At 36.6% G+C, this 25,514-nt stretch overlaps 2 protein-coding genes across 5 annotated transcripts in view; one reads left to right on the top strand and one right to left on the bottom strand.

Annotated features, from left to right (window-relative positions):
- Positions 1–794, bottom strand: part of LOC134533062 (alpha-actinin, sarcomeric) — a 141,129-nt gene extending 140,335 nt beyond the window's left edge. Inside the window, exon 1 of one of the 2 annotated variants that reach the window (XM_063370259.1) lies at positions 389–794. In XM_063370259.1, the coding sequence (XP_063226329.1) occupies positions 389–505 (117 nt within the window). In that variant the 5' untranslated portion in view covers positions 506–794. The remainder of the gene's footprint in view (positions 1–388) is intronic. The other variant, XM_063370258.1, reaches the window with a different exon arrangement.
- Positions 661–23,863, top strand: LOC134533063 (uncharacterized). Of its 3 annotated transcripts, XM_063370262.1 has the most exons (10): positions 733–1,000; positions 2,333–2,412; positions 6,382–6,578; positions 9,448–9,574; positions 10,437–11,804; positions 13,310–13,471; positions 13,648–13,790; positions 17,988–18,240; positions 19,354–19,454; positions 23,188–23,863. In XM_063370262.1, the coding sequence occupies exons 3-10, from the start codon at positions 6,477–6,479 to the stop codon at positions 23,308–23,310; spliced, it is 2,379 nt and encodes a 792-aa protein (XP_063226332.1). In that variant the 5' UTR covers positions 733–1,000; positions 2,333–2,412; positions 6,382–6,476; the 3' UTR covers positions 23,311–23,863. The 3 variants fall into 3 exon arrangements, with proteins under 3 accessions (XP_063226330.1, XP_063226331.1, XP_063226332.1); XM_063370260.1 differs by lacking the exon at positions 2,333–2,412 and having other exon boundaries at positions 661–1,000; XM_063370261.1 differs by lacking the exon at positions 2,333–2,412 and having other exon boundaries at positions 731–1,000; positions 13,651–13,790.
- Positions 23,864–25,514: the final 1,651 nt, after the last annotated feature.

A 25,514-nucleotide genomic window follows, 5' to 3' on the forward strand; every position in this document is an offset into this window, starting at 1 on the left:
TGCAAATAAGTCCTGACAATACTATGAAATTACTGTAACTGTAAATTAATTAAGTACATAAAACAAAACGTTAAATAGGCCTTGCAAGTGCATATACCCGGCATGAAGTTCAAATACTTGTACTTGTACAAGTACTTGCTAGATTTTTAAACAATCTGCGTGCCAAAATATGCGTGTAAAAATATTCCCTGGAATTTTGGACATAAAACCGTTGATAAACTAAAAATGCATGTAAAATAATACTGTCATGAGTGTGTTTTGGATGTAAACACATAAAGGTCAGGACTGTTTTAATTTACTTAAAATCCCTAGAAACGACACGCGGTAGTAATCTAACAATACATCTTAATAATCCAAAAGTCGTTAATGATTGTAAAATTAAACTAACCTTTTTCTGTTGCTTTTCCCAGGCTGGATCAAGAAGTCCTTCTCTCTCCCACTCCTCTTCGGGCTCCATATAGCCATCACCGTACTGGTCTATATTATTCATCGCGTAATCAGTCATCGTCGTTTCAAACTGCTATTTCGGGCTAATTGACAAAATTGAAAGGTCCCTTCCACGGCAGAAATCGAGGCAGGGCGCGACACACCTCCTCACGCACCGTACAAAACCCTCCTGCGATCCGTCGTGGCAGTACCGCGTTGCCGTTTAGCCGTTCTAAAACTGGACGTCACGTGACACCAACAGCTTCGAGGCACTGCGTTGTAAAAATACTTCGCGTTAGCGAGTGTTCCTAAACTCAATATTCAGCGAACGACGGTAGAATGCGTTAGTGTTCGTAAACAAAAAAATACTAGTATTCCTGGCTATCAGTGCATCTGCTGAAGGCTGTTTTCGTTTTATTTTCGAAATTCAAAGAAACAAATCTTTGAATTAAATGACGATTGTCATAATTGTGACATGAAAGTACGTCTATCAATATCAATATTATTATTATCATCAAGTAGCTGAACGGTTCTCTTAAAATGTCTTCAGAAAGCGGTTCGATCTCCACAACCGGTAATGCATGTTTACTGTTTATAATTTTTTGCAATTTTGTATTTTTTATGTAATTGTTTGCTTAACTTAAATAATACTTAATGAAGCCTCATACAGCGGCACTGCAAATACTACCTTATTTTATATTTATTGACTTAATGGCGAAGTTAAGGCTTTTAGCCTTCTCTTACACCTAACCATAGTACTACACAACTACATAAAACTCATACTTCATAAACTTATAAAACTAAACTAACAGCTTAAGAACTAAAATCCAGACATTTACACTACTGAATAACATTAACAACAAGAGTTAATAACATTAAAAGTTAAAAGAACTTAAAACAGCAATACAGCAGATATACGAGTGGTTACTAACATTACATATACACAAGCAGAAGTGGTTGTGGAATCACTGGCAACATTGAACAATGTATTTTGCAACCTTATGTTTGAACTTGGAAAGTGTTTCTGAGCCGTGCAACTCTGCAGAGAGCCTGTTTCAGTTGCACACTGGATAAACAGTGAAGGAGTTGGAATAGTATTGTGTCTTGTGTGCGGGAATACAAAGTTTAAGGTCTGATTTATTGTTTATTAAAACTGTGGGTTTAACTTAATTAGACCTGTTGGTTGCACAAGTAAACGATTAGAATTTTTCAAAATTTTCTAAACAAGTGTTAAGTCATTTAAAATCTGTCTTTCATGAAGTCATAACCAACCAAGCTGGTCATAAACTCTGACAAATGAACACGAGACTTTACGTTAAAAATCAACCTTAAACATGTATTTCGGATCCTTTGTAACTTTGATGCCAGATGTTCTATTAAATTATCTTACATCACATCACAATAGTCAATGATGGGCATTAGAATAGACTCCCACTAAAGTCATCTTCCCACAAAATGGGAGAAAATAAACTGTAATTCTCAGAACCCAGTAGTAATTTTGAAACATTGTTTTCAGGGTAAATAGACGAACGTCTGTAGTGTTCAAAAACATATCTGGAATTTTATAATGTTTTTTTGGGAGTATTCTAGATTCCGATTCAATAACAATACTGATGACGTCACCAAGATAGTGTCGTTTACGTCATTACCTCCCCAACATTCTTACAGGACAAGCGTAGGAATATAAAGGTTTTGGGTGGAAACTATTAACTCACTATTTTTGCCGTATTTCATTTTTTAATATTATCCTTTTTCAGTATTTTAAACTAGACTATATAATCCCCACTCTAGTCTTATGCAATACCAGTATTTTCGTATCAAAGAAATTATGAATGTAGATGTTACAACTTGTTGTGTTATCGTGAAATATAACAGTTTGCCCTATTAATTAGAAACTTCATTATAGGTACTGAAAAATAAAAGTTACGTAAAAAGTGGTGGATTATGAGGAATAAAATACCGGTATCACAAAACAGACTATACCAGGTAAGATTCTATTCTACTTCATGATACCTATTTAATATCTTGAAAAGTCTCACTTTCAAAAAATTAAATAAGGTTTTCGCAAAATAGACTAGGCTGGGTGGAGTTATATTCTACTTCAGGATACTGATGAAATATCTTGAAAATTCTCACTTTCAGAAAAATTATATACCAGTATCACAAAATAGACTATTCCAGGTGGGACTGTAGTCTACTTTACAATAGTGTGAAAATATTATGTCAAAATGTCTAGGTTTCACAAACTGAAATATCGGTATCGCTAAACAATCTAGACTTGGTAGAATTTAAGTGTAATTTACGATAAACAATATCTGTGAAGACATAATGTTATTTTGGGCGATGCAAGGTGAGTTGTTACAACACCTGCAATTGCAACTGTGTGAAAAACCATGCCGCCTGTGGCTACTACTGTAGACCCATATGTCAGTGTGTTAGTTTTTTGGATACACGTGTTCAAATTTTGAATTTTTTTCTATTTTTCAACCCCCTACCCCTATTCCTCCTCCTCTCCTGTAAAGAATCCCCGTATTGCCCCTTCTTTATGCGTACCATCTTTTTCCTGTTCTTAAGGAAATTGCCAATCCACTCCACAACTCTCCTATCTTTTATTATGACCCCCTTCATCTTCTTCATCAATTTCACACAAGGTACCTTGATGAATGCTTTCTCAAAGTTGATAAAACATGTAGGTATCTATCTGCTGATCCATATTGACTCCTTGCACTTTCCACCATATCATTCAGCAAGCCTGCCAGTTTCATATTGCATAAGTAGCTCCTTTTTAACCCATGTTACCTCTCATTTGGCCAGTGCCTCCTTTCCATTTCCCCTACCACATACATGTCCACTACTCTGTCCATTACTGGCCTGTAGCTTGATGGGTCCTCTTTAGTCCCCCATTATGTACTGGTACAGCAATTGTCTCCTTCCATTCCTGCAGTATTTTACCATCCTTGAGTGATCTACCGAATATCACTCACAGGTACTTTGCCATAGCCTCACCTTAACGTTCTATTCCCATATCCATCCTTGCCAATTGCTATCTTACTATCTAGTCCTTTTACTAAGCAAGCTTAAGCACAGTTCACACTCATCTACCTGCAGTTTTTTATACCTTGTGGGCCAAACATCATGATTTCCTCCATTTATTAGTAATTTATACATTACAACCATGTATCGTAGTGAATTTCCTAAAAAAGAAAACACCATGCTTGGAATTTTTTCTCGAATAACTCGCAAAACTCTAGGAAATTACTGTATTGTTAGTGAAAAACTATAATAGTGCTTGAGATGTTCATGTCCTCAAAAACTGACCTTCATAGATACTTACTGTTTAGCCTTCTGTTGTAGAGAAATGCAAATTGGCACCTGAGAGTATGCAAAAAGCTCTTAGGTCTTGAAATGTATCATCCCGATATTATTCACAAATTTCAAGCCACTATTCTCATTTCTGTGAAAGTAATTTGGCATAAGCAATTTCAATAAATGCTGAAGACAGTATACTGCTTTTGGAGATGAAACTTTCCAGATTAGCCAATCAATTTTTTTTTAAACTAAAAGTCTTAATTTTATGTAAATATGAACTTGAATTGTATAACCTAGATAGGATATTTACTAAGTAATGTTTACTAGAAGCACATTAGGGATGGCTTAAAATCTGATGTATCTTAACTTTTACTCTAAGACAAAACATCACTTATGTCTGAGGCATAGTTTATAACCAGGATACTTATAAAAAGCTTCTTCTATACCATCAAAGTTGGACTAGTTCCTTCTGTGTAGCAAACACTTAGACTATGTGTCATGGAGCAAAGTAGCTGAGTGATTAGATTCTGGGCTCATTTCAAAGCGACCAGTTTAAATCCTAGTTTCGCCATCCCTCTTTTGTATTTCCATGGTTTCCTGTAATAATTCCAGGCAGTTGTTGGGATGGTTCCATGCTATAGCTAGTATTCTAAGTCTGTATCATGTGTTACCATCATTAATAATCTTCTATCAGCATGACACTAAGTCCAAATGAAATACTGTTATGAGGTTACTAGAGGCAATGAGGCAGCCTAGTAGACTCAGTGCACCAGCAGGGGTCCAGGGGAGGCCCTACTTCCCAGACAGATAGTGCCCGTCACCCCGTTACATGGTAATCCTGTCCCCCTCAAGGGTTCCGCAAGGTTCCAGAAGTTTCTGCGTGATGTGACGGAACTAGGAAGCCATTATACTCGGAGCTTCGAGTGTTAGTCAGGGATTCTGATGATGTGACACTTTGAAGAGCTAGAGTCCTTTCCAGAGTGAGGCTGTTAGGTGTATAAATGGCGAAGCCGGCCCACGAGGCAGCGAAGTGAAGAGGGTGGGTGACCCACTGATGAGCAGAAGCGTATGGTGAGAGATGGATTTTGTGTGTGAAGAATGACAGAAACATCCGGGTGTTGTATTTACGGTGGATGAGTGAGTAGTGTTGAGACAGAGGTGCACGGTAAAAGACAAGCAGTAGAGTGTGCCACTGTCAAGCCGAGCCCAGTGGGGAGAGTAAATTCTGGACTTAATGAAAGAGGGATTGATTTGTGTAAAGACATTTCAATTGGTGTATTTTAATTAATAGTGTAAATATTGGCTAGTAAATAAAACTGTAGTTAATTATTAATTAATTGGGCTATCCTTTCAAAACTGTTTGCCCACTCATAAAAATACATTTAAAAAACTTTTGGATTGGTAAATGAGGTTTGGTATATGTAAGCTGGAATTAGTGTTGCAGGTGACCAGCATCAAAAAAAAAAGCAGAAAAATGGAATTATCAGGGCATTTTGAATTTCTAGAGAAATTAGGTAATAGTCAAGGAATTTAATAAAACTCTTAGTCAAAGGTTAATTTTGTATCACTAACTAAATAACTGTGCTATGCATTTTGTATTTTGGTTCAGTATTTATTTGTTTCAATACTACTGGGGTAAGCATGTTTAAAGCAGGTATTAATGGTTTTTGGCATGTCTGCGTGTATTCCATATGTGCTGGTGCCTTGGAATGCACTGTAAAAAAACATTATTTTGTGCGTAGTTCCAGGTATTTTCACTTCTCTGTAAGCAGTTCTGTCCTGACATTTGAAGAATCCAAAAGTACATTGTGATGAAATCAGTGTTGAGAAGAACCACAGAAAGTGAAAAAGAATGTCTCAATTATAAAATTTAATATTATCAACTATAAGTTATGTAGTGTGTTGGTTAAAGTCACAATTAAAGAGTAACTCAAACAATTTTACATAAGTGCATGTGCGAATACTGATTTGTTGTTTTCTCGCTTGCAATGCAACAGAATGGCTCTTTCCCCAATTAGTATAGGGTAAACCTGTAAACTTTATTTGGCACCAGGATGGAGCTCCTCCCACTTGAAATCTCTTTGTACGAGAGTGGTTAACCGTCAAAAGTCCCTGACCGTTGAATTGGTCGTAATAGTTGAGACGCCAGAGCTCTTTTTCGCTGGCCTCTATAACATAAGGCCATGAAATTATTTCTTTTAGGGCTTTATCAAAGATTGTGTCTACATTCTGACACTACTTAGTGATTTGTCAGAGTTGATACACAGAATTGAAGAGGCTATTGCTTTCATTACTCCGGACGTGTTAACCAAAGTGTGGGAATAATTTGACTTTAGGGTGGATGTCTGCCTTATAACTAAAAGTGCACATATTGAACATTTGTAAAAAAAAAAAAATATTTACCTTCAATTTTATGTATGATTTTTTATAAATATTCTAAATTAACATACCATTGAAATGGGGACATTCTTTTATGGACATCCTCTATTACAGGGTTTTGGTGTTTGAAGTTAATAAAAGACCTGGAGAAGTTGGGGTAAAGTCAGGGAATCTTATTTTTGTATTTTACTGGAAAACCGGTGTTGGCTGGTGACTGTTGCATTAGCCACAGTGCTAGAGCGTGACGCCTGCTTTGTTGTTGTCCAGCGAGCTGGCTGAAGTTCTTCAGCGACGCGGGGGTGCCACGGGAGGCAAGAGCCTCGTACGCGTCTGCCTTCGTGGAGAACCGCATCGAGCGCAGCATGCTGAAGGAGCTGAGCAAGGACATGCTGCAGGACATGGGCATCCGGCCCATGGGCGACATCATCGTCATCCTGCGGCACATCCGGGAGCTGCCCAGCGAGGTAAGCCGGTCTGGCCAGGGTCGAAACGAAACTGCCCGGGGACTGGGAAATGAAATAACACGTTCTGGCTCTAGTTTACACTCACTTAGGGTGGCAGTTATACATGGGCCATAACAAGGAAAAAAAGTATTTCTTTGACCTAGTGTCATCAATAATTCAATATTTGAGATTGGAGACAGCTAAACTTAAGTTTTTTTTGTACATTAGAATAGAATTTTAAGATAAGTGATAGCAACATTTTCTTTATACATTAAAAACCTAGTTTCATCTTGCTTTATGCATACCTTCAGATCAATCCTATTTAGTCACTTGTCAGAAACATACGGAATGTAGATATTCAACAAGGTGTCCAGAAATTTTCATCTAAGCCTAAACAACTTTTGCAAACCCATGTACAAACTACATGTATAACAAGCTGTCAGCTGATACTCAAGTATAATGTACAAAACTATGCACGTAAACAGAACACAAAATTGAATATATGACAGTAAGTACAGATTGATATATTCACAATTAACTATGGCAGCACATTCAAAAAAAATTATTAATACAGCTAGATAAGCACAAAATATTTGTAATTAAGATTTCCATCATAAATGTTTTCAGCTTATTATATTTATATAGACACACACACACACACACTACTGCCAACAGATTTATTTATCTTTCATGTGCCAAATTCCTTTCAAAACTGGAAAATCAGCCTCACCTGTAACCACAATCTTTACCTATATAGCAAGTTTTGTATGGCAATAATATACCAACGGTGACCTGAATGATTTGTATTCCCATTAATTGAAAAATAATTTTTAAGTGTAGTTTGAACTCATTTATTGAGAAACAGAAAAAATTTGTAGCTTGTAAATTACAATTTTACTGCTATTCATTATATTACACTCAAAATAAAAATAAGTATAAATATTGGATGTATCCTTACATGTGTGTATGTATTTGTTTATATTAGACATTATTTTTCTGTAATTTTGTTAGTACAATTTTAATTTTACAATTCAAAAACTTATTTTGTACTGTAGTCTCTAATTGATGATAAAAATAGATATACAGTGCAAATTTCTATGTTTGGCACATTCTGTAATCTGTCACCAATGGAGCCGCTTCTTGTGGATTCCGACTGTTGACTTTGAGCACTAGTTCACATTTCTGAGCTGCCAGCATTTCTAATTCATTCAGATTTTATCTTAACTGTCTGTTTTCATTTTAGTACAATGCTTCCCATTTTCTGACATTATATTTCACAGGTACATTTCTATAATTATTTTTTTCAACAAGAGATCTGAATCTTGGACGCAACATATCAGATGCGTTTTTAAACAATGCTCTTCTGTGTTTTTTATTTCTACAAAACAGCTTATTATAACTGGTTTTAAATACTATTGTACTGTGTATTAATTATAATCTGGGATTCCGATTGTAACTATAATCTGGCATGGCCATGGTCTCAAATATGCTGGATTGAAGACCTTTCACTCTATAGCTTATATTTGTTCTTAATAGTTATGTGCTATATAACATAAAATATTTCATTTGGACAATATATATTGTAACACATGTCACAAAAATATGTGGTAAATAAAAATATTGCTTCCAATGAAATCAGTGAAATAATTTTGTGACAGCGACAAAATTTGTGGTGTTTCTAAAACATATTCAATCAAACATTATTCAGGTATGAACTTAGTGTTCTATCTTAAATAATTTTTCTATTATTTACATTAAAAATGTTGTAAGCTTCAACTTCAACACACACACACACACACATTTCGAAATATTTTCTTTGTAAAAAAAAAACCAAATGTGTATAGTGACCCCCTCCCACCTCCAGTTTCATGTTATAGTATGTAAAATATGGTAGATCTTCTTATATATGCCGGAGTACATTTTTGTAAATAACTTCAGTGTTGGCACTAAAATGAGTTTGTGTGTAACATAATCAGCCATAAAATTGTACTGTTATTACTTGTGATTGCAGAATCACTGATTTTAAATTTATTATTAGAGATTATAAAATGTACCTAAATTTTGCAGAGGAATTTATGTATTTATATAATAATTTGCAAATTATCAATTTACTCAAGCAGGGTTTCAGTTTATTTTACAAAATTACCGAAATAAAATTTTTCATACTTCTGTGATGCAAGTTAAGTTTTTTCCTGCCAAGACACCTACAATGTGTGCAGTTCTTGCAGCAGAAACTGGTAGAGGCAATGTCAACTATTAGAGAAGTGTATCATGGCGGGTGAAGGTGGGGCGTCATTGAAGCCATAAAATCACATAACATGTTACTATGTGCAAGGTTGAATGCAGTAGTGCATTTCAAGACCAAATACAGGATTGACTTCTGGAGGGAGCATGAGGAGTCTGGAATACTCCCTCCCCAATAAAACTGTGTAGCTAACTCAGAAAAATTTTTTAAATGTTAAAGGATAAATACATTTTTCAGTCGCATGAATACCATGTAAAGCTTTATAAATCTTATAAGGACGTCTCAATAAATCACACAACAAAAAACAGTTTCAGCAATTTCTTGATACCTTAATATCTACATACTACTTATAACTGATTCTAGATATTAGATCCAGACTGCTATTAAGGGGGGGGGGGGGAGGCATGTTCCTCCGTGCCACCACTCTGGATTCATCTATGGTGCATTTAAGTGTAAGTATTTTCGCTTCAAATTACTACTGAAAATTTTATAACTTTTACAAAAAGAAATGTGTGTTGTTGTGTGCCACTTGTAAACAAATGCACACAACAAAGTTTACTTATATCAGCTGACAGTTATGTCTGCAAACAGGAAGCAGATGTGGACCCTGTGCATGGAATGTGAGACTGCCCGCTGTGGTTCCAGGAAGTGCTGGAGAAGATGGCTGCTGTGTCGGGCGGCAACAGCAGCGGGAACGTGGCCAAGGTGCGGCCCCAGACGCCCGCGACTGCTAAGGAGAGCAGCCAGAAACCCACCCCACTTGCTGAAACAAGTGGGTATTGTGATGTTTTCCCACAGAAACATGGATTTATTTTTCTATTGCAGTAATGTCTCAATTAACAGAGCTTCAATTAGCCGACGTTTCCTATTGTCCGAGCCGACCTAAAGTGCCATTACCAGCAAAGACTGTTGAAACATTTCCTTGAGGACCTAGAAAATGATCTAACTGTCATCCAAAGCTTAAGGAAAATTAACCATTTACTGGTTTGGCAAATCATGAAGGAACCTGAAGTAATCTACATTGAAGAAAAGCTGGAAAAACATTACTTCGAAAAATGGCTCAATTACAATCAAAGCAGTCCGATCTAATTTCTTTACATTTCTTCGCCATAGTGGTGGAAAAACTGTGGCATGAGAGGAGTACTGTTAATGATCCATGTGAGAACAGATTGCCACTGGGTTATATTGTTCAACTACCCATCTTGCTTTTGTTAATCAATGAAATAACTATATTTAACTAAGGCAATTTAGATGTACATATCATTTTTTAAAATGAAACATGCTTTGGACTATTTTAGCGCAATGGTTCACATCGTACCAATCATTACGATGCTGAATTTTAATTTAATTTTAATTTAATTTTAAAAGTAACAAAAAATCAAAATATAATATAATAAATATCATAAAGCTGTAAACTTTTATTGATGTTATCTTTTATAATCTGCAGTATTATGCTTCTCACAGTAGGAATGAGAAAATATTTACTTATAATTATTTTTTTGTTACTTTTTTTTTACAATTCTCTTTGCATTTTCACTAGTCATCTTAAAATCTGACCAGCGTAATGTGGTTAATGACAGTTAATGATTTTTAGTGTGGTTTTTCTAAGGAGCTGTTGTTTTTCTCTTATATAGGTGATGCACAGTCGGTGAGCACAGTCACAGTCAGACGGTCGGTCCCAAGGGTGCTGCAGAGGGTCCCTAGAACAAATAGTCAACAAGTGCAGTTGCAGAGGAGTCAGAAAATGCAGACGACCAGAGTTGAACGCATGCCAGGAAACTGTGCGTCTGCCGTGAAGAAAAAGATCACAGTGAACATCAGCAAGGGCACCCCGTTGAATGTGACTAAAGCTGCTACCCCATGTAACACATATAATGCTACCCAATCTAACACATCTAAAGCTACCCCATCTAACACATCTAAAGCTACACCATCTAACACATTTAAAGCTACCCCATCTAACACATCTAAAGCTACCCCATCTAACACATCTAAAGCTACCCCATCTAACACATCTAAAGCTACCCCATCTAACACATCTAAAGCTACAAGTTTGAAGAGAATTGCAAATTCAAAACCCAGGCAGACGCCAAGTGTAAGCAGACCTCAAAATAGTGCTGATGTTTTGGGAGACGTGGAGTTGGAGGTGAGCCGTAATAATGAGGCTCCAAGTATGAATGATTCAAATGCGGTGTCTCTAAGTGAGGAACAAGAAATAAATGCGGTGTCTCTAAGTGAGGAACAAGAAATAAATGCGGTGTCTCTAAGTGAGGAACAAGAAATAAATGCCAGCCACCAGCAGAACAAAACCATTCCAGCCATGGCCACTAAGAAGGTCATCACTCATTCGAGGGGTATGGTGAGTGCAGGTGCCAAAGTGAAACTAGTAAATAGAGGTGAGAAAAGGCCTTTTGTTGGAACCAGTGCAGCTGTAGCTTGTACTCCAGAGGGCGGTAATGCGGTGACAGTGCAGAAAAGGGGTATTTTGAAGAAAATAGCTTCCCCGGCGAAGGTGACGCGCACGACAGGTAATATGGAGCCGACGATCATCAGAAACTTTGTGCGCCACACCGGTACCGTGGCATCCGGCGATGGTCCACGGGCAGCGGAGGAGGCAGGTGTGCGTGGCTCTGTGAGCCCCAGCAAGCAGCAGCGTGTGGTGTGTGAGCCCATGCTGCTGCCTGCCATCGAGGACGACGACGACGAAGACGAAGACGACTACGAAGAGTCTGTCGCGCAGGAGCCCCTGTGCGGCGAGCAGGACGAACCTGGCGACGAGCAGCAAGTGGCTTGGCGCTGCCCCCCGGAGGCAGTAGCGAGACCAGCAGTGCAGAGGAAGAACGTGGTGTGTGTGCGCTCCAGTAAGCATGGCGGCCAGCAGGAAGCAATGCCAGGCAGGATGGTTAGGAGGCTGCCACCCAGGTACGAGGGCAAGTACAAGGTCATCATGCCAAAGAATTGGCCCCGATCCAAGCAGACTGCCCCAGAGGAGGACTGTGAGGGTAAGTTGTGGACTTCTTATGTTTTTTAGAAGTGTCCTAGATCATTTAATGTGAGTTAAAGTGTGCAGGTATCCTTTCTCACCTGCAGATTCTCAAACCACAGGTTTTGACTATTCACACATATGCCTTCTAAACCATTTCCTCAGCTGCTTATTTATTGAGTCTCCATCCAGAGAACAACTTTGTTATTTAGCTTTTGACTTAAATAAAATTTAATAGAAGGGACCTGGAAAATTTGCAGATAGTAATTTGACTTTAAATATTTTAAACTAAAAACAGTAACAACAGAATCAAATTTTTCATGCTTTGGCACATTTGCAAGGAATTTTGTTAAATTCCTTCTTTATGTTATGTATCAATAGAATATTTAAAGGTGGGAGTGTCGTAAAGTTTTAATTACCAGTGCCACCTTTAAAAAATCTGACAGTAAAGTTTGTTTTGATTTGTAGTTGTTAACTCTTCTCTACATGGTGAACATAAAGATTTACACATTTTTCCCTGTGTTTCTTGACCCTTTGGATACTGTTATTGTAGATGTCTACAATTAGTGCCTTAAAGCATTCTTCTGCTTCATGAATAACATCATCTATGTTGTTAAATTGGCAATCCAGATAGATATATTTTTATTTCTGGGTACAAGGAGTCACATGCGAGATCAGTTAATAAGGTAGATGCTGCAAGACCTCAAAGCCACGTGCACTTGCTTTGTCTGTTGCAACTTGTGATGAGTGAACCAGTGTATTGTCAGCCAGGAAACAAACACCTCTGTAGAGCATACAGTTATGTTTCTTTCTCAGAGCATCTGTCAATAGATAATAGTTCACATGCAATTGCAGCTTCATATCTTATCAGGTGGTAAACAGTTTCAGGGAACTGGCTTCCTGGAATATGAAGGTATTTGTCTCAAATGTTTAGTCAGTTCCAATCTATTCCTCTCAACAGACAGAAGGTAGGAATATATAGCACAAACCTTCTTAGCACGTGCCTGGATGAAGTGCTTTACTTGATTTCAGGATTTTGGTCACTCGTGTCCCTTCAGGGATGTCCAGGTTCAATTCCCAGTTGAATTTAGTCTGGATTTTACATGTATGAAAAGGTGGTGGACATCACCATGAATTAATTCGTTTTCTTGGGGTACTCCCATCTCCCCCCAACCATTCATTCCGTCAGTGCTCCATTTGCATATCACTCATTGTCTAATGACCTCAATGTCAACAAGACGTTCTTTCATTCATTAATTACTGAGACTCTTCAGAAATTTATTTTCTCTCTGTCTCTCTCACACACACACACACACTAAACACAGAGAGAGAGAGAGAGAGAGAGAGAGAGAGAGAGAGAGAGAGAGAGAGAGAGAGAGAGAAAGAAAGAAAAGTAAAAAATAAACAGGGAGGTTGAGACAAAGAATTAAAAACTATCTTTTATGCCTAGATGTAAAACTAAATGTTTTAAATGAAATATTCTCAAGAATATAAGTGTTTTGGTTTGTTTTTTTCTGCTTGCAGATAGTTTCGACAGCATTAACGAAAATGGCAAAATATCTGAAAATTATGAGATGTTAGTTGGTGATGAGCAAGATGAAGGTAACGAAGAGTATGGAGAGGGCTGGCGTGAAGAGTGGGCGGAAGAAGAATTAACTGAAGAAACTTACGAAAACAATCAATTAGGTGTGTATCAGCATCAGGTTTACTTGCATACCATCATATGAAAAAAATTTCTTATCATAAGTTTGATGAGCTAGTTTTATAAAAATCATGTTGAAATAATAGTATTTTTTTCTGTAATATTTAAAACTGCTGACTGTGTGTAGACTGTTTATTGACTGTTCTGTTTTCCTCACCAGAAGCAAACTTCAGAGTGCAGTCAGAAGAAAACAAGCAGTCTGTCTTTCAGCGTTTGGGATACAGAAACAGGAGTAAAGGTGGCCAAAAGTTTGTTGGTTTCGGCAGAGCTTCCAGTTCGTTATGTTATTACTTGAACAACAAGGTTAGTTGGTTTTACTGACCAGAAGCTTGTTAACATCTATGCTCACCATACAGCCTTTTTCTTTCCCCTCCTTCTTTATTACAGAGTAGGCCTATTAAGACTCTTGTCTACCTTTTCTTGTATTGGTTTTATGAGCAATCATTCTTTTAAATTGTATATGTATAGTAAAGCCCTCTTATAAGAAATTCCTTTTAAGAAAATTTTCCTGCATAATAACTTATTGTTAATAAGTTTAAAATATTTAGTACTTGACCCATACAAGCAATTTTAACCTTTTTACTAAGTTTCAATTTCCAAGTATCTTGAGAAACATCTAACAGGGTTTATCTGTGATTTGGCTTGACACCTGTTTTTGTTTTAATTTCATTAACTATAATCTATTTAATGATGGCTCATTTAGAGCTGTCATTGTATTTTCCCATAGGTGACAAGAGTGCATATGCTTCTGCCACACAAATACTGGAGGAAAAACTATGTATGTTTTGGTGCCTGATAACACTGATTTGCCCATTAACAATTAGTCAGTCTTAATCTCTAATTTATTGGGTTCATACAGTGTTTACAGAAACATTTTTCATTTGGGATTTCTTAGAATGTCAGTTAATGAATTTTGTATACCTTAAAATAAGTTATTTTATTTCGTTTACGTATTTATTTGTCATGCAGAGAGTTGGCTTAATGCTAAGACCATATGCTTGCATACAGGACTGGGGGTTCAAATTCCTGTCTAGCTATCCTTATTTTTGTTTTCAATGATTTCTTGTTGTAAGAATGACAATCCAGGTTGGATTGCTGTCAGCATCAAATATAATATTTTCTCAAGTATGAATGTACATGACGGATGTAGCTTTGAGCTGGTAGGTTTTCTTGGAGTGCTGCTGTTTCTCCTGACAATGTTTTCCATTGCTTCTCCATCTCAACATTAAATGTTAGATTTGGCCCCAAAACGGTCAATTGTAGTCATTGGTAGAATATAGAATTTGTCTCACTAAGAGCCCGTCTACAATAGTCCGAACCTGTGCGTGGTCTGTGTCCTTATCCGAATGTGAGTGACGTCACATTGTCTCACCGAAAACTGCCCTGTCCACAATTGCGATGTCCGATGTCCGAATGTATTGATTTATAAAGTTGTCACCAGAGCGCAGTAAATGTGCCAAACCAAATGTTTTTGTTTATTGTTTTGATGCTTTGTAGTTTGAGATTGAACTTACGAAAGTTTTGGGAGTTCAATATTATATATTTATTCAGTAAGGCAAAGTGGCAAATGTAAATGCTAAAAAATGAACTCATATCACACTGCCAGAAATGTATTCGTGTGTACCTTCCATTTCCTTCAATAACAAAAACAAACACCGCGTTTCCAAACGGGAACCGGAAATTCAAATATCGTGAGTGTTCTGTTCTTTTTCTGTGTCCGAAGTACACAGGTTGGGACAAAAAGTTCAAGTTGACGAATGTCTTCGGACCAGGTAGGTTCGGACCTTCGCCCACTTGACGCATGACGTCAGAAGGTCACATGGACCAATCAGCGACGAGTGTCCTTCGGACACAGTTTAGGACATTGCTATTGTAGACGGGCCACTAAGAGAGATAAGGCTTGGATGAGTGATTTTGTAGAGAAAGAGATGGAGGAATGTGATGTTGCTACAATGTCTCTATTGAGATGAGATCTACACAACGCTCAGAAGGCTTACCACCAACTCCCATTTCAAAAACCTTTCAAAGATGAAAAGAATATCACAGTTAAGATTTTTATGTGAAATAAAAATCATCCAATTTGCCCCATTGAATTAAAATGGATTTTATGGATTCTTAATATGATCAGGCAGATGTGTAGTCTATTTTAATTCGACAAAACAAATATCCCCAAAATATTGCAGAATCTTTTCAGTTACATAATTTAGTTTATAATGACTTAAAATGTTCGACAAACTGCAAAGCTCTATAGAGCAGTAATATGTTTCAATTCATGAAAAACGTTTAAATTTTATAAATAATTTGTCAAAAATTGGCAATAAAGAACCTAGAAGTTTGGACTTAAAAATTAAAAATGTGATGAAATACAAAATGTGAAAGCATGAAAAACATGAAACCAAGAAATATTGAGAGCATAAGTAGCATGATGTGTCCGAGATTGGGGTAGCTCAGGAAATCTCTCTTGAGTCTAGTAGATGACTGGTTTCTAAAGTCTCATAATTTTACATGAAATTGAGTTCAAAATAAATATTAATTTTTTGTTTGCACTGTAGTTTGTAAAAAATCTAAGAAGAATCTTCAGGGAGTTAAAAGTTAGTTTAAAGCCATAGTTGCAGCTGGTTACTTTTTGTACTGCACAGTTTTGTTATTCATATTTTATTAGTAAAAATTTACCTCTAATTTTGTTTCTGTATTTCAGTTTAAGCTTAAGATTAAAAAAAATTTTAATAATTATTTAGGGATTTTTGACGTGACAACGTCTAATAAATCGATGAACGCCGCCTGCACGCACGAAAAAGTGTCCCACTACGGATGTCCCACTAAGGATGTGTTCTGTTTGTTCATTGTACGCATGCGTGGCATCTCTCTTCATGCTCATTGTACGCATGCGTGGCATCTCTATTCATGCTCATTGTACGCATGCGTGGCATCTCTATTCATGCTCATTGTACGCATGCGTGGCATCTCTCTTCCACTCGATTGGAACAACCATCGATTTGACTTTTCAATCATATTTTTGTCGTTTGAATTATTAATATTATGTAATTTAACGATCGTCCACCGATTTTCAGCACAATCGGTACGGTTATTTAAAAGTAATGTTGAAAATTCAAATACGTTTTGAACCAACAATGGTGTTTTACAGTTACACATAATAATTCAAATTACACCCGGGATCTTTTGCACAATGTTTTAAAAAATATTGTAACACATTATAAATAAGTTTGGTGTATTTGGGATGTGTATTTGTTATAAAATCGTGTTAATATTATACCCCTACCGTGAACAAAACTTTTATAAATATATTTTTATATATAACATTTGAAACTACATTACCATAGTATGGCCTCGTGGGTGTGTGGTTAGCGTACCTAACTCATAAACTAAAGGTTGTCGGTTCAAAACCCGGTAGCTGTGAATTTTTTTGTTATTGTAAAAATAAATACGGTGCACGCAACATTTCAAAAGTAATAAATATATTTGAATTAATGAATGCAAATAAAAGTAAATTTATTAATTAAATTGCACATTTCATTTCACTCCTTTGTATCCATACAAAATAGTGATAATTCAATAAATATGATTCAATTTTATTCATAAAAGTATGCAGAGGTAGATTTTATCATGCAAAAGATAGAAAAATTAAAAAGAAAAAATTCTTCCTCAAAGAATATAAAATTTTTAATGCCTAAATGGTTTGGTTGCAAAAACCTATTACGGCTCAGTCTCAGGCTGAATATGATATTTCCTTTTCTTCTGGATCAATAATTTCATCAATGTTTTGTTATGACGTTGTCACGTTAAACTATCGTCCGTAAACCGACTTTACAGACAACCAATTTTTTAATTTACTTAAAGTCTACCTAATAAAAAATATATTACAAGTTATAGCAATATTAACTAGTACTGCGGGTAAGAAAAATTCTGGGATTTTTCTCAATTTTATGTCATGTGCCAACCAGGCCAAAATTCAACTTAAGTTTTGAAACTGTGGTGTGAAATTTAGCCTGGCTGCATCCTGTAGCCTATTAGAATTGCTTCAAGAGGTTAGTAAGCAATGACTTCAACATTGTGTGTACGTATGTTTATGCCACATCTACCTCTTGGAAAACAATGTTGCTGTAAATTTGTCCGATATAAAAAGTAACAGTTTACCTAACAGGATAATCATAATTTAAATTCGAAACATTCTTTTTATATTTAGTCTTTAACTTGATACTCATTGAGGTTCAGGTCAGAGGCACACAATAATTGCATGGACATCATTTTATCATACATTTTTAATCTCGGACCATCCTGCAGTCTGTTTCTTTAGGTATTTGCAATTTTTTGTGTGGTGAGTAAGCTTGTCATTGTATATAGTTGAGTTATTAGTCTATTTATGTTGTTTCAAGAAGTGTTCAAATGAGAAATGCCTTGTGCTAGACCATTAGTTAAAAGTTCCTCTGTAGGTGTGGTAATTACATCAGCAGTTTACAGTGCACGTGTGTTGGTTTACAGCCACTCTCTGTATTCTCGCGGCTGGGTACAGCCCACTACAGGTACGGGTACAACCGACCTTACAAGCCAGGGATTGCCCTTGGCAGAGATCAAAGAGAGTACAGAACACATAGCATTGTGATGAGAAACTCCAACCGTCCCTACAAGGCCGTGAACACCATCGAGTTGCAACCAGCGCAAGACACCAGTGTGAACAACTCGTGGCAGACAGGGAGACAGGTGATCAACCAACCAGTGGTTGTCAGGAAGAAAGGTAAAATGTAAAAGAGAGTAGCTATCTCTGACAATTAACCAATTTTATTTTTCATTCTTCACTTTCTCGTAATATTTTAACTGTTACTTTTTTCATCCAGCATGTTGTGTGTGGGTGGTATAGGGCTGTTATCAGGGTGATTTCACAGAGATTTTCCATTGTCTTCCTAGTGTGATGAAAAGAAGAAATTATTTGCTAGTTGAATGATGAACTGATACCATAGAATCACTTTTGTCACCACAGAAGACGTGAAGCTCAACAAAGCAAAAGGATAAGTATAAAGGACCAACAGAGAATGGTTATCCAGTAAAACAAATTATTAACATTTATATGATTCCACAAGTGTACTTAAAAAAAAAACACACACACTATATAATATTGCAAAAGAAATAAAAATATTGTTTTACTAAAATATTTTTAAAAACCAACTACAAGGACTGAAGATGATTAGACAAGGTATACTTGATTAAATTAAGATAGCACAGATAAATTCAGCATCAGATACAGACACATGTATGCACAAAGTATGGACAATAAATGAAGACAGCACAGATGAGCATGGAACATTTTTTTTTATTTAAAGCCATCTCAGCTCATTTGTGTTGTCGTTGAATTATCTATACTATGTGAATATGCATATGTTTCTATACTGACCTCATTTGTGTATTTTTAATATTATGTTGCATTTTTTTAAAAGTAGTTTTTGTCTCTATATTCTGCTTGCAGAATTATCGTGTTAACTATTTGTTTTACTGGGTGAACATTAAATATTCTCTGCTCAGCCATAGGTTTTCTGTGACAACAAAAGCAATGGCATCTGTCCAACATTCATCTGAAGTCATAATGCCCATTGCAAGAATCCTTCAAAGATGGGAAGATAAGGGTCACCTATAATGTACATATAAAGGGATTTTTCACAAGTAAAGTCATGGTACTAAAATTGGAAGCTTTATTTTACTCACCTTTTGCTTAGTGTAATTACTGTACTTGCAGAAGGGAGTGTTTTTCGTGCTTCCTTGCTTTATTTAGTTCTTCATATTGTATGTTATCCTTTGGTGCAAATATTGTGTTTTAAAACCTGTCAAAATAAATTGTATACTTGTTGCTTTTCAGGATCCACTTTTGTGCACCAGATTCCGAGGAAGAAAGTGACTGCCCCTACAGAGTCAAATACCTCGGACCTGCTTGCTGCATCAGCCAAGAAGACTGTGAGGGTATGCATCACGTGATGGCCTGCCAAAAGGGTTTACCTGTTTTGTCATTAGTTAGTGTTGTTAGGAGGGTGAAAAGTGTAAGATTTTGGTTGTGCATATGCGATACTGAAAAGACTATGAAATGAGATGAAATGTAACCTTTAAACTTACATACACTAGCTGCAATACCGTATTTATCCGCAGAAGGCTCTACATTGCATATGGGTCGCATCTTTAATATTGAGCTAACAAATCAAACATTTTTTACCGTAAGGGTCACCCTCGAATATGGATCGCGCTATAAATCTATCTCCAGTAGAATACAAGTGAAGTTTTTAAGGTCTGTATCTCATCTTATTGCCATGTAAGAAACACAGCAATGATGTCATTTATCTTTTCCTTCTCCATCCTTTATTAGTTTATTACCCTTGCGATATCCAACAAAAAATATAAAGGAAAAGAAGAATAATTTTTATATCCATGTTTCTCTTCCCATCTGTTGTATATATTTTATCTGTCCTCCCCAAGCGAGAAAAGACAGCATATTATTTCCTTGTCAATTTTTTTCATCAGTTCCTTCAATAAAAACAAGCACATCCTTTACAGCAGTTTTGTCATAAATAATTTGTTGCTGTAGAAAGTGTAGGAAAACATGCAAAAACAATTTTCAGACACAGTTGCGTCACAAAAACCTGTCGAAATAGAAACGTGATGATTGTGTACAGTGCCAGGTCACAGACATTTACAATGATAAGAGAGGGAGAAAGAGCCATAAACACTGCTGCATGGCCACGCGCTTGCAAGCACACGTGAATGCAACCCTCCTCCCTCCTTCTGAACATTTTTTTTTTCCGCTTCATGCTAATTACCAGCCCAGCAGCAGACAGCCATGTCACTGACCATTGGCTAGTTGCCGCCCAACAGGCAGCAGACATAGTTTAACAGCTCAGCTCATGATGCTTTACACTCACTGCTGAGATGTTTCAGTTTAACAATTTATAGTTACTCGTAACTTATTTATTAAAAACAACACTGGCTAGTTATTTAAGCACATGGTCAACAACCATGAAATTTTATTTTTATTTTTTATTTCTACCAAAAATCGAAATTGGCTCACAGTACATTTTACTAGTGAAACCTCGTTTATTCGTTCCCGCATTGTAGAATTTCCCGGTTTAATTGTTCAATGTCCGTGGTCCCGAAAAAATCCCGCAAGAACAATGTTAAAAAAATCCCGTTTCCATCGTTTACGAATATTTTTTAACCCGGTTTAACGGGTTGAACTTTACAGGCTTTTTACCGATTTCACATTCAAATTCCCGAGAAATATTCCAGTTTACGTGTGTCTACACGACACGCAATACCAATATTTACATATGGCGGCCATTACTAAAAGAAAACGAATAAAGTAAGCATGACGCTGTTGCTAACAGGTTCACCAACTTCGATAAAACAACAGACGAAAGCTAACGCTCGCACGATAGTTCTTGCTTTGTGCGATAATCGACACAACAATATAACCGTGGTCGATATACTGTACATACTAGCCCAACGTAAACACGTTTCTATTTAGCGGCAGTGAAATCCTGCGAGAAACATAGACGAAATTGTTCATCCTAGCGTTTCCGTGGCCGGCCGTATATGCGCGAGATTTTCTTTGTTTACGGTAAATTAGCTTTACGCGTTTAACTCTAATGCACGTGTGAAATTTGTAAAGGTTCATTGATATGTATCGGCCTACAAAAGAGGTTAAAACCATTAAAGAGCGTTTAGAAATTATAAATGCCGTTGAAAAAAATCCAGGCGAAAAACGGGTTGATTTGGCAAAGCACTATGGTATTCCTCCATCGACTCTTAATTCTATCTTCGCTAGAAGAAATGAGATTCGGAAACAAGCAAGTCAGTTCGGCCAGTCTTCAAAAAAACGGAAAATGGCAAGACAGTCGAAATACAGTGAGCTTGAGAAAGTTTTGTTTTCTTGGTTCCAGCAAGTTCGGGCATCAAACATCCCAGTGGATGGTACATTTTGTTCATTTAAAAAAATTAAGGAAGTAGTGAAACCCCTTATTTACGTTACCGTTATTTACGTTTTCCCGTTAATTGCACTATATTCTTCAGGTCCCGTTTGGTTCCCATTTAATCCAATACAATACTTTCACGCGAATTACGTCTCAAAAATCTAATCCATCCCGCTATTTACATCACGTAACAACGATAGTAGGCCTAAAAACATTGTGAAAAACGTAACTTTTATAGTCGGCAGTGAACATTTTAAATCGCAAAATAAACATATTTTATAACATGAAAAGTTGCTTTTATTTCTAAACATATAATAATTTAAGCCTAGGCGTGTAAAAGTCCGAGTAATTATAGCAGGAGGCAATCTAAAATGTACTCGGGAAAAACGTAAACTCACGAATGTATAAACGTTCTGTTACTATATTTATGTCACAACTTAGCCGAAATACCGGTACGAGACATAAACCTCACTAGATAAAATGAGCGGAGTCTTGGTAACTGTTTTAAACGTATTTTATAATTTCGGAAGTATTGTACAGTTGACACATATTTTTTAAACTAACCATTTATATCTGGGGATCGTAAATAATTAATTATTGGTATCAAGAAATCAAGGTGAACGTAAACTTGAACACGTCACGGCAGCGAGAAAACTGGTGCGTATACCAATAAACTGGTATTAGAACTGGACAAAACTGGTACACGGGAGGTGGAGCTTATATTTTTTTCCGCTAAGCTCGCATCTATTGGCTGACTGCTGATGGAACGTCACGAGTCTGGGCGGAGTGTTGAGTGAGTTATACTGCGCATGCGCAGCTCAGACAACAGAGAGAGCCAGCCGGCGGGTACGTCGCGCCATAACAGCTGATTGAGTACGATGACCTTTCTCCGCGCACGGCGCGCTATTGACGGTAAATGTCCAATTTGCGGCCCTTTTATTTAAAATTTTTTTACTGTGGTGCAATGCGTATGTGTAATGTAGCCCGCATTTGTTATGAACGCTGCAGGATGCGACTGTATTTTAATTAACTTTAACGTATTTCTTACTTTTCCCTTTATTTACACTTTCCCGCTTTTTACACTTTTTTACTTTGTCCCCATGAAAAGTGTATATACAGTGTGCTGCTGGTGTCAGTTTATGGAAATACCTAACTGATTCACTGAAAGTTTTTGCAATAGTACATACATTGTGCATTTGGTAACTTTAGAGTGTGTTCCCACATTGTAGGATTTCCTGGATTATCAGTTTTTTACTCATGGTCCATTGGAAAACGGATAATCAGGGTTTCACTGTAAACAAAAATCTGCATAAAATGTGTGACCCATACACAGGAAAATACGATACTATGACCAGCCCAAGGGCTTATCCACCACCTCAGTATTTGACCGGCACTTAAAACCAAACGTGAAGTGGTGCTTCACATTTTGGGAGGGGTGATTTGGAGGAGGGGGGGAAGGGGAAGTAGGGAGGATTAGTGAAGTGTTTTCATTGGCAGTAATGAAACCAGATAAGAGAGAAGTCAGAATTTTGGTAAGATACTAGCCGCTTAGGCTATTTTAATATATTTCTGATATATTGAAAGGTCTTTTTTTTACATATCTGTTGTTATTTCTAGTTATAGGGATTTGCGAGGAGGGGGAGGGGGGGGCGATCGGCCCCATAGAACCGCCACAGTGTTCGAGGCTGGAAAGTGGTGCAGCGAACTGAAGGAGTGGCCACGTGGGTTTGTTGCAGTTCGGTATGAGTGAGGAGCTGAGCTGCAGCAGCGAGCCTCGGAGCACTCCCAAGAGGTCACTGAAGCCGCTCCCTGGCTCCATCACTCTGAGGACCGGCATCTTTAACAAGCGCAACTCGTAGCCTGCGAGGCATTCCTGACGCACCAGCACTGACCATTATTATTCCTTTCAAGGAATTTATTTTTCATTTTAGTTTTCAATCAATGTGTAAATGGCAAAAGCAAATTTTTTTTTTCTAAACATCAATTTTGTTGACTAGATAAAAAGTTTCAGGTTGGAAATATGTGAACTATGTACACACACCAAATATTTTTTCACGTGTGTTGGAGCGTTGGAAGTGTGGATGGGTGAAGATTCTGAAAAAATGTTAGGGATTGTGTTTGCGTAGTGTGCTGGGGAACTGGGTCTCTTGCTTGCCAAGTGCAGTGAAGTTAACCGAAGAAAATTGGGTGTTGGCTGCATGAATGTCTTGAACTATGAATTGTGAAAAAGAGGTTTTACTGTAATTGTCACATTGTTTTCAAACTGATGCATTTCGGAATTGCACCTTTATTTTCTTCATGATTTTCAAAATATGGTGTTTTGTTTCACATTGAGAGAGAGATGTAATTCATACATCACTTGTGCAAATTTGTTGTAAAATTTTGTTTTGCAATAAAACTACATTTTCAATATTCTTTTCTATAGCAGTCATATTTTTCCACAGTGAATTGTCTATATAGTAAGATATGTGTTCAGGACTAATTATGTGTGCTTGATATGCATTACGTATTCTCATATTACATAGTTGATGGCTTTTTATTTCTACCTAGCTTACCTTGAACATGCCATGACATAAGTTGTAAATCTTCGGCATGGACAAGGGAAATACATGTCAGCTGATTCTCATCATCTTATTAAATTTTATAATGATACTAGCTGACCCGGTAAATGTTGTTTTGCCATATAAATTATTTCTAGGGAATTTCTAGCTGCAGTACCCGGTGTTGCCCGGGCTGAACACAGGGTGAAAGGTACCTTTTTCGAAATCAGATGTAGTTAGTAATTGTGTTCTTAATTTGTATGTAAAAGTGTGCAAAATAATTTATATCACTTTCAGATCCCGACAGACGTTCTGCCAGTGTATAGTTATTTACCAGTATATATATCTAAAAATTGATGGTTTGTATGTAGTCTGGACTCTATAAAGCACTATAGAAAAAAGATTAAAAATAAGAGATTACTAATATTGAAAAGATTCCATTATCTAGCTAATGCTCTGCATGCATTGCAATGCCTCATTCAGTTTTGTTTTGTAATATGTTTGAAGTAGTTAATCATATACAAATCATCTATCTATCTCTCTAAACATACATTTATCTCTATCTACATCTTTATATATCCATGTATCTCTCTATTGCTATTTATCTCTTTATATTTACATATATACCTCACACTATCTCTTCATATAAATATCTATATAGCTCTATACATCTATATCTCTCTTTATCTAACCCATTTCATTCTCTATACCTCGCTCTATCTCAAAATCTGTCTCTCTCTATCTCACTATATATATATATATACGTATATCACTCTATCTCTGACTCTCTTTTATATTTAAATAAATTGTGTCATGCGTGCGCACTTAGACAACAAAAACAGACGAAGTGCTGCTATATAATATGAAATAAACAAATTTTTTGACACGATTCGTGCTCCAACTATTGAAAAATAGTTATACCTTCTCAGTAACCTTCATGGGCATGCCCATAACAACTCACCAAAATTTCATCGCAATTGGATGAATGGTGTAGGAACGCATACGGTACAAACAAACGAAAATTAAAGACATGACAAACTCATCAAACGATGGTGCGTTTAAAATTAGAGGCAGTTCTATCTATTGACGAAGTTAAGAACAAAACTGTTATGAGCGCCTTTATTTTGCTAACCGCTGCGAGCTCCACTAAGCGGGCTGGTCTCACCAAGGAGAAAAATATGAATTTGCCAGACCTTACTATGTGTATGATCGTGTGGTAGACATAAAGAAATGACACTCACTCACTATTTGTATGTCTATGACCTATGATTTTTTCTGTTATAAAATGAAATTATTAATTTTTTACTCCCTTAGGGATGGAATTTCATATTAATATGTGGTCTATGTGTTAATCCAGGTAATGAGCTCACTGTAGGCGGGGAAGGTTGATCAAGTGTTAATTGATCAGCTATCGACCGGGGTTGAAAAATATAAAATTCTATTAAAAATTAGGGGTTGGTGATAGAAGGGTGAAAATTTAGGGTTGTATGTATTTTCTAATGCCAAATTATTAAAAAAAAAAT

The sequence above is a fragment of the Bacillus rossius genome, chromosome 6 (assembly GCF_032445375.1).
Source record: "Bacillus rossius redtenbacheri isolate Brsri chromosome 6, Brsri_v3, whole genome shotgun sequence".
Classification (NCBI taxonomy): Eukaryota; Metazoa; Arthropoda; class Insecta; order Phasmatodea; family Bacillidae; genus Bacillus; species Bacillus rossius.

Excerpts from the sequence above, each read along its gene's own strand:
- LOC134533063 (XM_063370260.1), top strand. The coding sequence starts at position 967 with ATGTCTTCAGAAAGCGGTTCGATCTCCACAACCG. Across the intron at positions 13,472-13,647 it reads TTACGAAAACAATCAATTAG|AAGCAAACTTCAGAGTGCAG; the intron begins GTGTGTATCAGC and ends TTTCCTCACCAG. Across the intron at positions 13,791-17,987 it reads GTTATTACTTGAACAACAAG|CCACTCTCTGTATTCTCGCG; the intron begins GTTAGTTGGTTT and ends GTTGGTTTACAG.